This window comes from Phacochoerus africanus, chromosome 11, assembly GCF_016906955.1.
Source record: "Phacochoerus africanus isolate WHEZ1 chromosome 11, ROS_Pafr_v1, whole genome shotgun sequence".
Taxonomy (NCBI): domain Eukaryota; kingdom Metazoa; phylum Chordata; class Mammalia; order Artiodactyla; family Suidae; genus Phacochoerus; species Phacochoerus africanus.
In genome coordinates, this window is record NC_062554.1 from 47,680,081 (window position 1) to 47,693,972 (window position 13,892).

At 48.2% G+C, this 13,892-nt stretch overlaps 1 protein-coding gene across 1 annotated transcript in view; it reads left to right on the forward strand.

Annotated features, from left to right (window-relative positions):
- Positions 1–13,892, forward strand: part of GRIK4 (glutamate ionotropic receptor kainate type subunit 4) — a 456,521-nt gene that overhangs the window by 397,551 nt on the left and 45,078 nt on the right. The window contains exon 13 of the mRNA XM_047753544.1: positions 7,914–8,027. Within this exon, the coding sequence (XP_047609500.1) occupies positions 7,914–8,027 (114 nt within the window). The remainder of the gene's footprint in view (positions 1–7,913; positions 8,028–13,892) is intronic.

A 13,892-nucleotide genomic window follows, 5' to 3' on the forward strand; every position in this document is an offset into this window, starting at 1 on the left:
TGCAGGTTCAGGGTGCAGCCTCTGAAGCCCAATGGCCCAGGGTTGAATCCTGGCTCTGCCACCCACTTGCTGTGCAACCTTGGGCAAGTTCCTTAACTTCTCTGTGCCTCAGTTTCTGATCTGTAAAATGGGGGATAGTAGTAACCTATCTCATAAGGGTACTGTGAATATTGAATGAAGTAACACATGTAAATTGCTTCGTTAGTAAATTGATAACCCAGGAAAGGGCTATAGGTGTTAGATATGTCAGGATTGCAAATCTGATCCTGCTTAAAATATTCAGAGGCCTTTGAATTGCTCTTCAAGGCATTGCATCTTCTGCCTGCCTCTCCAGGCTCACTCCCCAGCCTTCTGTGCTCTAGACACTCTGGCCTTCTTCTGGCTTATGGAAAGCACCAAGCTCCGTCCTACCTCAGGACCTTTGCACATGCTGTCCCTTCAGCTGGGAGTGCTCACCCCAGGCCTTCCCAGTGGTAACTCTTTCAGGTAACTGAGTCTCTTTTGGAAAAGCTCCCGTGACCATCCCAGACTCCGTCAAGCCCTTTTCTCCTTTCTCCTGGTGCCAGGGATGACTCCTTTATGATACTTACTACAGCTGTAATTTTATAGATTTCTTTTCTTGGACCATCTGGTAGCTGTCTGCCTCACCCACTGGACTGTTAAATGCTTTGCTGCCAGGGACTACACCTGGGTTTACTCACCCCTGGATCCTTGTACCTTGCACACTGCCTGGATCTGGGCAGATAGTCAGTTAAGAGTGTTGGGGGGATGCTGAGCATTAAAGAGGAATGGGTTGCTGGGGGCGGGGGACAGTGGGTTCTGCCTACCCCGAGATCCCATACTCAAGGGTAGAGCCTGGGACACACCGCTTTCCAGGGCCCCTCTGAGCTCCGTGACACTATGTCACCCTTAGCCCAGAGTCTGAGCCAGAGCCTACCATGCCTTATCCGTCCCCAGCAAGCCAGGCTTGGTGGACCTGGAGCTCATTCCTAGCTGGGTATTTACAGATAATGCCCTCACTGCTCTCACCGCCTCGGGCCTGGCCTTGCTTGGAATTCTGTAAGCCTTGCAATAGACAGGAGATCTCTGGGGACAATTACCTTGGAATGAAGGCTTCCAGGAATGCTCACGACAGCCTTATTCTGTGTAGTGTTTTCTCATTCCCACTGTAGCCTCCCAAAGCTTTCTAGTGTTAAGTAACACAATTACAGAGTTAAATAAATGACAGTGAAAGCTGTGAGGCACTGTGGGGCCTGAGGAGCAGGTGAAACAAGGTATGTACAGACGTGACAGGCAAAGGAGTAGAAAGATGCTGGCGGGGTTGTGGGGGAGCAGCCGGCTCCACGGGGGACAGGAGCCCACTGGACTGGGAGGCCGGGGCGGGGTGGGGGGGGCATAAAAAAGCCTGAAGAAAAAGATCTGGAAGCTGATCAGAGATAGCACAGTGGATTTAAGGATTCACAGGGAGCCGGGGAGGTCATTTAATCAGCTGCCCCCAGAAGAGAATCGTATAATGAGGAAGAGGCTGAGGAGAAGGACTGGGTTTGGTTTCCAAGCTGGGCATCAGCTGTTTTCCCTGGGACAGGATGAGGCCCCAGAGGGTCCTTATGTGGATCTTCAGAGGAGAGCCAGGGAAGCATATTGTGTCAGTACAGTTGCATGCATGTCCCAGTCACCTAGGAAAGGCCACCAGGGGCCAGATGTCCAGAGGCCTCTACTTAGATGGAGGCAGATTGGGCCTGGCTGCCCTGCGGACGTGCCTACAAATAGTATGGGTTAAGAGGTTGTCTCCAGACGCCCCTGTTGAGATTCTCATCATCCTCAAGTTCATCGTCATGATCACCACAATTATCATCTTGACAGCAGACCTTTATCAGGTACTGACTTCCCTGGCCCCAGGCTCAGCATTCACTTTCTTAGCAGTTCTGGGAGGTGGGTGCTAGCATTACCCCCACCTTACAGATGTGCAAACTGAGGCTTGGAGAGGTCATATGATTTTTGCCCAAGGTCACATGGCGAGTAAAGAAGTAACAGTCTGGACATGTCTGTCCCACAGCGAAGGCTGTCTTGGCCACCCTTTCTGTTGCCGTCATGGTCCCAGATCAGCCTGGCAGGACTCTACAGTGTGTGTGGTTTACACGCCTCTTCCACACCCATCATCTCTTTATTTTATTTTATTTTTTGTCTTTTTGTCTTTTTAGGGCTGCACCTGCAGCATATGGAGTTTCCCAGGCTAGGGGTCCAATTGGAGCTGTAGCCACTGGCCTACGCCAGAGCCACAGCAACACAGGATCCAAGCCATGTCTGCAACCTACACCACAGCTCACGGCAACGCTGGATCCTTAACCCACTGAGCAAGGCCAGGGATCGAACCTGAAACCTCATGATTTCTAGTCGGATTCGTTAACCACTGAGCTATGATGGGAGATCCCATCATTTCTTTCGACTCACGTAATATTGATAGGCAAGCATCATTGCCCCATTGTATAGCCAGGCAAACTGAGTCCCAGTGAGGGTAGGTGAGCTACTATAGACTTGTGGTCAGCCAGGTCTTCAGACCTGCCCCCACCCTCTTATTAGCTGGGCTCCTGTAAGGGAGGAGCTTGCGGGTGGGGTGGGAAGGGGGCAGAGCTGAGACAGCAAGGGGGCTGCTGAGGGGAATTTTGCCCGAAAGGGGATAGCAGGCGTCTAAAAGAGGAGGTAAAGGAGACAGAGGAAAGCTTTGTTCCTTCAGATCTTTTGGAGTCTGGCACTGTGGACATTTAGGGACCAGTGCCCTGCTGTGAATTCACCGGCTTCCTCCCGTCCAGGCCCTGGACCCCTGGTGAGGATCAGCGGCCACCCCAAGCCCTCAGGCTCTGATAGTGATAGAGGCAGTCGCCTGACCCCTATGAAAACCCAGGAGACAAAGGGTAGTTTGTTTTGGAAGTCACCTCCAGGCTGCCTCCAGCCTGCCCTTCCCTTGTAAATTCCACAAACATCCAGGAGATAAAAGAAGGCCTCTCTCAGAAGCAGAACACGAAGCTCTTCAAAGTACACTTTCAATCAAAAATGGGAAGAGGAGAGAGGTCTTTATGTCAGAGGGAATGTATTTATACACCCCTGTGTGCATGCGTGTGCGCGCGCGCGCACACACACACACGCACACCCCTGCAACCAGGAACATCCCGACGCCTATACCTCTGTCTCTTCCCTTTTCCCAAGCCTCCTTCTCTTCCTTCTCTGGCTCCCGGGTCCTGCCCTTTTCTGATTCCCAGCCCCCAGGTTGCACTTGCAGACGTGCTGTCTTCAGATGGTGTTGCATTTTCTGACATTTCTGGCCTTCCCCACCCCAGGCCCTCTCCTTGCTCCCCAGTCTGATAAACACTTTCCTCCTCCCCCTCCCTGAAGGATTCTGGGATCACCACAATTTCTTGAGCAAATAAGGGCCAGTTAAACGAAGCTCCTCCTCTCCTAGCCTGGCAAAACGAAAGCCTTGGATCTTAGGGCCAGGAAAATGCTCAGAGGGCAAGTGGTAAAACCCTTTCATCTTACAGTGGAGGAAACTAAGGCCAGGAGCATGGAATAACTTGCCCAAGGTCTCAGTGAGTTTGTGGCCCTGCTGTGACAAGAGCCAGGTCTTCTGATGTCCTTTCTGTGGCTCTTCCCATTGGAGAGCACAGCCCTCCCCAGCAACTGGCCAGAGATGCGGAAGGGCTCTGGTGAGCAGTCACTGTGCCCACACACCCTTCATCCTCCCATGCCCGCAATTGCTGGCATTTTTGCAGCCCCACCCACCTTGGTCATTAGTTTGGTTTTGTGGCACATTATATCCTCATCTAAGACTGCTATATTTTTTTTACTTTTATTTTTTATTTTTTGTTTTTAGAGCCACACTCGTGGCATGTGGAGGTTCCCAGGCTAGGGGTCCAATCGGAGCTACAGCTGCCAGGCTACGCCACAACCACAGCAACGCAGGATCCGAGCCACATCTGCGACCTACACCACAGCTCATGGCAACGCCGGATCCTTAACCCACTGAGCGAGGCCAAGGATCAAACCCACGTCTTCATGGATCTTAGTCGGGTTCTTTAACAGCTGAGCCATGAAGGGAACTCCTAAGACTGCGTTACTGCATGATATCTTTTTAACTAAAATAAAATATAAGGTAGGCATGCCTTTTGGAATAACCTGATCCCGCGAGGTTATTGCCGATATTCTGGGGTGCACTGAAGCCAAGATGCGAGATTACTGTTCTCTGCTGAATCAATGAAATATTAAAAACCACCACCACATAATCTCCACAGTTTCTTCTAGTCTCTCATCCCTTCTTTCCTGCCTCAGCTGCTTCCAGCTTACTCTTGAGCAAGGGAGAAAGGTGAGAGAGGTGGGCTGGAGGGTGGCAGGGGAGGAGGCAGCAGTGCCCACAGGAAGCTCAATCTGGGGAGATGTCTATGTGTGAATAGACAGAAGGGCCCCGTCGGAGATGCTCCCTCCTAGGTCCTTCTTCTTGTACCCAGGAAAGTGCCCTCCTGGGACACTGTCCATTTCCAGCTTTCTCCCCATATGGAATTGTTTTACCATAATGTCATTGTTGGCCAACTTTTATAAACTTGTGAAATGATTTCCAAATTTCAAGCCAAAGTTTGCCCTTTGGGGAAGAAGGCTGTGAGTGTGCCAGAGAAACTTTAGGATAGAGTTGTTGATTTTGGTTACCTGGTTTGGCTATGTCAGTTTTTTTAATAACTGGAGAAAGGACAGGATGCTGGGTTTACCTCTTGCCCACCTCACCAGTTTTCATTTTCCTAACCTTTTCTTCAGTTCTTTCACTCCAACCCATTTATCTCCTGTCTCCTCCTCCCAAGGTCCATGCTGGGCCGGCTGCTGATTGACTGTAAACCCTGCACACACAGAGCCAGCATTGCACCTGCTGGGCCTCTGTGGTTGATTCTGTTTCTTTACACTAAGCTTGTGAGCAGACCCCAAGTCAGGGCCATCATCATGGAGGGAGGGGCTGAGGTTCTGAAGGGCCCAAACAGCCCTATGAAGAGCTCCCCAAATGAAGGCCTAACAATCTTTTAACCAAATTTCATTCCTCCCTCAAGGGTTGGCTCACTTGGTAGCACTCATCAACACTGTCTTGCAGAAATACAGAGTGAGCCCAGTGAGTCATTCATGTTTTTCATTTTTTTATTAAAAATCCCTTGCATCTGCTCTCTAGTCTCTCTTAAGTCTGGCCTCACTTTATAAGGCCCTGAGTTGCTTACCTATGTTAGATCATGTGGCTGCTATAGCATGAATTGGGAGTGGAGGATTGGGGTTGAGATGGAGAGGAGACTGACAATGGATGTATCTGCCAATGGATATATCTTTCTTATATGCAAACCGTAAGTCCCCATGGGTGTAAAATGAGGGCCACTGTGTCTCTCTTCCTATTTCCTTTGCAATAATTTAGGAAGAAGTGTGTGTGTGTGTGTGTGTGTGTGTGTGTGTGTGTGTGTGTGTGTGTGTGTGGACCTGTTCGTAGATCGATGGACACCTCACTTTTCCTCATTTCTTTCTCCATCTTTTGTATCAACTGATCCACCAGAATTAGGAGTTAAAGATGCTGAAATGTAAACCTCAACAGAGGCCAGTTTGAGATACATGCCAAGGTTATAAAACAGAGTTCTTGAATATTGGTCTAAGTCAGAATTACCTGGGCAACTTGTTACAAATTCAGATTTCCGGGCGCTACCACTAGATCCAGAGGGTCTGGGAGGAGACTCTGGAATTCACATTTTAATAAGCACTTTATTTTTTTCTTATTCTTTCATAGGAATAAGGTGCTTCTGATGCAGGTGGTCCTAGACTACGTTTTGAGAATCACTGTCAGAGAATTGCTGGGAAGGATCCTAGTGCTGTCTAAACCCCACATTGTTGATTTACAAATGAGATTAAGGAAGCTCAGAGAAGTAAAGAGACTAGTCTAGGTTAGTCGGTGAGTTAGGGCAGAGCATGGCCAAAACCAATGCCAGCCCTGAGCTTTTCCCACCATGTATAGGGAAGCAGACCAATCAGAAGTGAGCTTGCTGGAGTTCTCATCGTGGTACAATGATTAATGAATCTGACTAGAACCATGAGGTTGCGGGTTTGATCCCTGGCCTTGCTCAATGGGTTAAGGATCCGGCGTTGCCGTGAGCTGTGGTGTAGGTTGCAGACTCGGCTCGGATCCCTGCATTGCTCTGGAGAATGCTGGTGGCTACAGCTCCGATTGGACCCCTAGCCTGGGAACCTCCATGTGCCACGGGAGCGGCCCTAGAAAAGACCAAAAAAAAAAAAAAAAAAGAAGTCAGCTTGCTTTGGAACAGGTTGGATTGAAATTAGACACAAGGAATAACTTCCTGACAGATAGGCGTATTGAGGAAACTGAGAGCATCTCCTTTCCCAAGGGGGCCTTAATTCAGGAGGGCACTTGAGGGGCACGGCAGAGACAAAGAGAAGGGAAGGAAACACCTGGTGATTTTGCATGAAAGGGAGCAGAGGCCCTTCTTTGAGGTCTGCTGTAAAACCTGGATTTTAACCTTGACAGCAACATAAGTGGTCAATGGTCCAGGAGGCCTGAGGTGCAGTCCTACTTCTGACAAGTGAGACAAGCTTTGTGAGGTTGGGCCACTTGCTCAGTTTCTTAGCCTTCACTTCCTCACTGTGAGATAAACGAGGTTGCATTAGATTGCCTTTAATTTCTGTGGTGCCATCATTTTTATCTTTCCTTGGAACTCTCCTCACCAAAGGGTCTTATACAACACAGGAATTCTGTGAAGCTTTCTTTCTTTTTTTTTTTTGCTTTTTAGGGCTGCACCTGCAGCATATGGAATTTCGCAGGCTAGGGGTCGGGTTGAATTGGAGCTACAGCTCCCAGCCGACACCACAACCACAGCAACACAGGATCCAGGCCGCATCTGTGACCTACACCACATCTCTCAGCAACACCAGATCCTTAACCCACTGGACGAGGCCAGGGATCAAACCTACATCCTCATGGATCCTAGTCGGGTTCGTTAACTGCTGAGCCACTAAGGGAACTACCTGTGAAGCTTTCTCTCTTTTTTTTGTTTTTTTGTTTTGTTTTGTTTTGTCTTTTTACCATTTTTAGGGCCGCTCCTGCGGCACATGGAGGTTCCCAGGCTAGGGGTCCAATCGGAACTGTAGCCGCTGGCCTACGCCAGAGCCACAGCAACGTGGGATCCGAGCCGAGTCTGCAACCTTCACCACAGCTCACAGCAATGCCGGATCCTTAACCCACTGAGCAAGGCTAGGGATCAAACCTGTGTCCTCATGGACACTAGTCGGATTCGTTAACCACTGAGCCATGACAGGAACTCCATGTGAAGCTTTCTTGACTGAATAAGTTAATCAGTTGAATAAACAACTACTCAGTGGGAGTTCTGCTGCAATGGGCTGATGATCCAGTGTGTCTCTGAGGCATTGCCAATTCCCTACCTGGTGCAGCTCAGTGGGTTAAGGATCCTGTGTAGGCCACAGATGTGGCTCAAATTTGATCCCTGGCCTGGGAACTTCCATATGCCCTGGGTGTGGCTGAAAAAGGAGGAAAATAACCCCCCAAAAAACAAACATTAAAAAAACTGCTCTATATTGAGTATCCAGAAGCTTTATCTGCCCGTTCTCCCTCCCTTAGGGCATTTTGAGTGATCCCCCCTTTTCTACTAATTTATAGATTTAAAGGGGTCTAACCTCAAATGAGTTCAGCTCCATTGTCCATGTCCCTTGCTGAGTTGTCATTCAGATCTGGGATATGCAGTGGCTCCTTAGGGTCACTCCCCAAGCAGAGAAGCCAGGCCAGAGAAATGTTTCCCCATTAGTGACTGGTCACAGGTCCCTGTGCCCCATCTCGTGTGGCCACCCCCCTGATGGTCTCTCTCTGTTCCTTTCAGAAAGCAGATCTGGCCGTGGCAGGCCTCACCATCACGGCTGAACGGGAGAAGGTGATTGATTTCTCAAAGCCATTCATGACTCTGGGAATTAGCATTCTTTACCGAGTTCATATGGTAAGAGATTTATTTTATAAGCATTTATGGCATTAAAGTTATTTGCATGCAAACACTGAGTTATATGGTAATAATGAATGACTCACAGAAATATTTAGATTTCAAGACTGTAATGCAAATGTGCTGGGTTATTTTTTCCCCCATCAGCTGCAACAACTTGCAAACAGGAGGAATGGAAAAGTCACACTTGTAGGCTTTCCAGTAAAAACTGCTTCTGCCACACTAAGTAGGGATAGGTCGAGAATGGTCATTCAACCCTTGGCTTGTAGTGTGTTGGCGATCAGCCCTGTGGGTCACTCTGCTTCCTTCTGGGGGTGGGTCCCCAGCCCAGATAAGTCAGCCCAGCATTCTCAGGGCCTTCAGCATCTTTCAAGTCCACTTCTGTTCACTCTGAGCATCACATCTGGCGAGACAATGCAGACTTCCTTTCTTGGTTATCTGTACTGGGGAATAAAGGGTAAATAATGTCATGTCACTAATACCTGGCCTGTCCCCTCTTCTTCATCCTTTACCAAAAAAGACTTCTCTGGTTAGGGTGGCTAGAGTGAGTAGAGTGAGTGTGAAAATGAATTTGTGAAAGTTCACCAACGGGCAGCAGAGGATGGATGTGACATCAAAGTATAGTGGCTGGTGGGAGAAGGTCTGGAGAGTAACCCTGCTGTGCCCCATCCAAACTGGCTCTAAGTACCCAACTCTTACATGGATTTCCCCATAGTTACCTGGGCATCCAAGGTCATGCCAACATGGTATATTCTAACACCTGGCACCACAAGGCTGCCCAACAGGGGAGGAGCAAAGAACTCACCCTATATGCCTGCTGAAGAAGTGACCCTCCAGCTTCTGACCCCTTCCCAGCCCTGATTCTCAACCCTGGCAGCTGCTCGGGCATCAGAAAATGGGACCTGTTTCTCCGGAGGAAGTTCCCCTTGTCACAGAGCTCACTCGAGCAGCTCAGAAGAGCACTGTCCTGGGCTGGACCTCAGTGTCCATCATGATCAATTCCTGGCTTGGGAGAAGAAGCCAAATCATCTGGAAGAAGAGACAACGTCAAAACCCCTAGCTCTCCAGGCTAAGACAGAAGGAAGTGGGAGGATTTGGTCATAGGCAATGCTGTGACTGATATGTCTATCTTGTGAATTAAGCGGGGGCTTTGATATCTCCTCCTCTCTTTTCCACGATGATAAAAACTCCCATACACTGAGCACCTCTTACGTGCTAGGTGCTCTCTCAGGCCCCTGTGATGTGGGGCTGTTGTTATGGGTTGACTCATGTCCCCTCAGAAGCTGTATTGAAGTGCTAACCCCTAGGACCTGTGAATGTGACCTTATTTGGAAATAGTGCCTTTGCAGATAGAATCAAGTTACAATGAGGTCCTACTGGAATTGGGCAGGAGGGAGGTACTAATCTAATGACAGGTGTCTTTATGAAAAATGGGAAATTTGGGAGCTCCTACTGTGGTGCATCGGGTTAAGGATCTGGCATTGTCTCTGCAATGGCATAGGTTTGATCCCTGGCCCAGCACAGTGGTTTAAGGATTCAGTGTTGCTGCAGCTGTGGTGTAGGTTGCAGCTATGGCTGGGATTCGATCCCTGGCCCAGGGACTTCCATATGATAGAGAAAAAGAAAAACTGGGACATGCGGAGAAGACCCCGTGAATTTGGAGTGAGGCATCTGCAAGCCACGAAAGGCCATGGATCACCAGCAATCATCAGACGCAAAGGAGGACCCGCCCCTAGAGACTTCAGAGAAAACAAGGCCCTGCTGACACCTTGATTTTGAACTTCCAGTCTCCAGAACTGTGAAACAACACATTTCTGTTGTGTTAAGACCCCAGTTGGTTGTACTTAGTGAAGGCAGCCTGGGGAAATCAACAGAGTGTTCTTACTTTAGAAATGAAGAAACAGTGGCAGTCAGCTCTAAAAACCTGGACAAGGCCACACACCATGTAATGCAAAAGCAGGATTCAAACACAGGTTTGGTGCAATGCGAGCCTGTGCTCTTTCTGTGCCGCCACGCTGGCACCCCCATTGCAGGACCTTTGCACAACTTGTCCTGGTCTCAGTTGACTTGTAGGGCTGTTTCTTGTGCCCACCCCATGCCTCTCCCATAATGAGGGAGGATTCAAAAGAAATGGAGACACACAGCCTTTCTCCAAATGATACTGCTGTAGCCAAGCCAGGTGGCTAGGTATGGCCTTGATTTCTTTATTTTTTTAATACTTTTTTCCCTTTTAAAAAAAAAAGTATAGTTGATTTACAGTGTTGTATCAATTTCTGCTGTACAAGAAAGTGACCCAGTCATACATATATCATCCCTCATCATGCTCTATCCCAAGAGACTGGACACAGTTCCCTGTGCTGTACAGAAGGACCTCATTGCATATCCATTCCGAATGTCGGAGCTTGCAGCTACTAATGCCAAACTCCCCATCCATCCCTCCTCCCTCCCCCTTGGCAACCACAAGTGTGTTCTCCATGGCTGTGAGTCTGCTTCTGTCCTGTGGATAGGTTCATCTGTGCCATATTATAGATTCCACATATAAGTGATGTCATATGGTATTTGTCTTTCTCTTTCTGACTTACTTCACTTAGTATGAGACTCTCTAGTTGCACGGCCTTGATTTCTTTTTTTTTTTTCTTTGTCTTTTTAGGGCCGCACTTGTGGCATATGGAAGTTCCCAGGCTAGGGGTCAAATCAGAGCTGTAGCTGCATTTGCAACTTACACCACAGCTCATGGCGATGCCAGATCCTTGACCGAACCCGAGTCCTCATGGATACTAGTCGGATTCATTACCGCTGAGCCACAATAGGACCTCCCTTGATTTCTTGATTAAAGCCAAGGAAGCTAGACCCCACCCATGACCCAGTGGGCCAAGAGGAATCACATGGGCGAGGGCACGAACTGCCTGGGAACATCTGCAGCTAGGCTACCCCCACCACCAGGACACACGGTCCTGAGTATCAGCACTAGCATTTTCCAATCCTCTGGACATCCTTAACTGGAGCATTGGCCCAATGTTTTCTACCACCTGCAAACTATTAGTTCCCCTGCATTCGTTCTGGGATGTGAAGTTTTATGTGTCAGCTTGGCTAGGCTCTCGAGCCCAGATGTTGGTCATCCCAAGACTAGATGTTGCTGTAGGGATATTTTGTAGATGCAATTAACATCTACGATCAATTGGCATTAAGGAAAGAGATGACCCTTGATGGTGTGAGTGGGCCTCGTCCAATCAGGTAAAGGCCTTCAGGGAAAAAAAAAACAGATTTCCCAAAGCAAAAGGAATTCCGCATCAAGACTAATGAGTAGAAATACCATCTGAGTTTCCAACCTGCCTTAGAGATTTAGGATCCTCCAGCTCCCATAATCACATGAGCCATTTCCCTGAAATCAGTCTCTTGACACACACACACACCCTACTGGCTCTGTCTCTCTGGAGAACTTGAACCACACATTTCCTCTCTGTGGTCAGCATCCCTCCCCTCTCCCAGGCTTCTTGCTGAGGCATGGCTGTGCCACACAGCTGCTCTCAGATCTGATTTCTAATGGGGGCCAAGCTGAGTCAAAATCGAGTCCTGGCACGAACAGCTCGCACAAAGCAGAACTGACAGTTTATGCATTTATTCAACGAATATTTATTGAGTGCATTCTGCAGGTGAGGTGGAATGCTAGGAAAGCACCAAAGGGTGGGCTGAGGAGAGAACGATCCAGAATCGACTGAACCAGGGATGACCTGGTGGGAACAAGTCTGAGGTGAACTTTGCAGAATCTGAAACAAAAGAGGCCTCCTCTGCAGGAACAGCCAACACCAGAGGGCAGCCCCACAGAGTTCACCAAGCGCACCGAAATCTAAAACCACCCAGAGATGCTGTCTCTAATATAAGTGTTAAGTTAATGAAATTAAAGTTGAATCCTGAGGGTCTATTATTTTGCGAATTTTCTCTGATTGAGAGATTTCTGTGAGCAAGTATATGGTTCTTTTTATTCCATTTATAATCTATAATGACCTAGAATCTATAATGACCTCCCTATGTCTGAGGCCACCAGAGTCATGAGCGATGGTCACCAAAAAGCCAGCCTCTGGTGGTAGCAAACCTTTGTACAGGTGTTGCTGTTGTGGCTCGTGGGTTAATAATCTGACTAGTATCCTTGAAATTGCAGGCTTGATCCCTGGCCTCACACAGTGGGTTAAAGGATCCTGCGTTTCGAGAGCTATGGTGTAGGTCACAGACATGGCTCAGATCCCGCGTTGCTGTGGCTGTGGCCTAGGCCAGCAGTTGTAGCTTGGATTGGACCCCTAGCCTAGGAACTGCCATATGCAGTGGGTGTGGCCCTAAAAAGACCAAAAAACCAAAGAAACCTGTGTGCAGAAGTGAAAATAATTCACCCAAAGGGTAAAGACCTAGTTAGAAATTCTTCAAAACCTTCCAAAATAACAAGCATTGTCAAGTGGGTCTCAGGTCTAAAGATAGCCACAAATAATTAGTGAGTTTCCAACAGGCTAAGGTCATCTAGGCTCTTTCATGAAGAGGGATCATCACGAGTCGACTATGGAGTATTTCCCTTCCTCTGAACCTTGGGCCCTAATCTCTGTTTCTGCTCAAGCATCTCCAGGACCAAAATCAAAAGGATGTTTTGCTCTTTTGATCTCTGCACCCCGTCACTCAGGCTGGTTAAGGAGGCTGGCTTTGACCTTCGGTGACTGTTGACCCATTCCACCTATTCAGACTCTCTCTGTTCCTGGCCTCCAAGTCATTTTCTCCTGCTGTTCTTCCTGCCTCTCTGATCATTGCCGTCTCCATCTTTTCTGTTCATTCCTCTCTCTGTGTGTTTGCCCCTTAAATGACCTTAGCCCTTTTCGCACACTCCCAAATCTCTGCCTGGGTAACCCCACCTGTTCCCAAATCTGTAAATGTTACGCTGACTGTTCCCCTGAATTCCAGAAACATGTTTTAAACACATTACTAAGACATCCCACCTGGATATCTCACAGGCACCTCAAAAGCAGTGGCACAAACTGCTTTCAGTATGCTTCTCCCTCCTTTCCTTTGCCTGGTCTCAAGGTCACAGCATTTCCATCTAGACATCTGAGAGGTCCTTCACGTCTTTTTCCTCAGTGTTCAGTTGGTCAGCTCATGTCCTAAATGCTCCTCATATGTACTGTCTGTCCCAATTAATCTGCCTTGGTTCAGGCTCTACCCACCTCTAACCTCAACTGCTTCCATTCCGATGGCCTATATTTTCTTTGAGGGCAGGTATTTCTGATCCATTACTGCATTCCCGTTAAAGTGCCACAGTCACTATAAACATTCACCAAGAAGCAATGGAGTGAAAATCATGGACTCTGGAGCCAGATCGCCTGGGTTTATTCCCAGATCTGACACTCACTGACCACAGCACACATGTGTTTCAGGTTCTTCATCTGTAAAAATGGGTTGTTGGAGTTCCCGTCATGGCTCAGTGGTTAACGAATCCAACTAAGAACCATGAGGTTGTGGGTTCGATCCCTGGCCTTGCTCAGTGGGTTAAGGATCTGGCGTTGCCGTGAGCTGTGGTGTAGGTTGCAGACGAGCCTGGATCCCGCGTTGCTGTGGCTGTGGTATAGGCCGGCGGCTATAGCTCCAATTCGACCCCTAGCCTGGGAACCTCCATATGCCGCGGGAGTGTCCCTAGAAATGGCAAAAAAAAAGACAAAAAAAAAATGCGTTGTCTTGCATCTATATATACTTTGTCAGATTCTTTGGCATTATTCGTTATTGTAAGATGTTGAATATATTCCTCTGTGCTGTAAGTGAGTCCTTGTGGTTTATCTATTTTATATATAGTAGGGTGTATCTATTAACCCCAAATTCCCGATTTATCCTTCT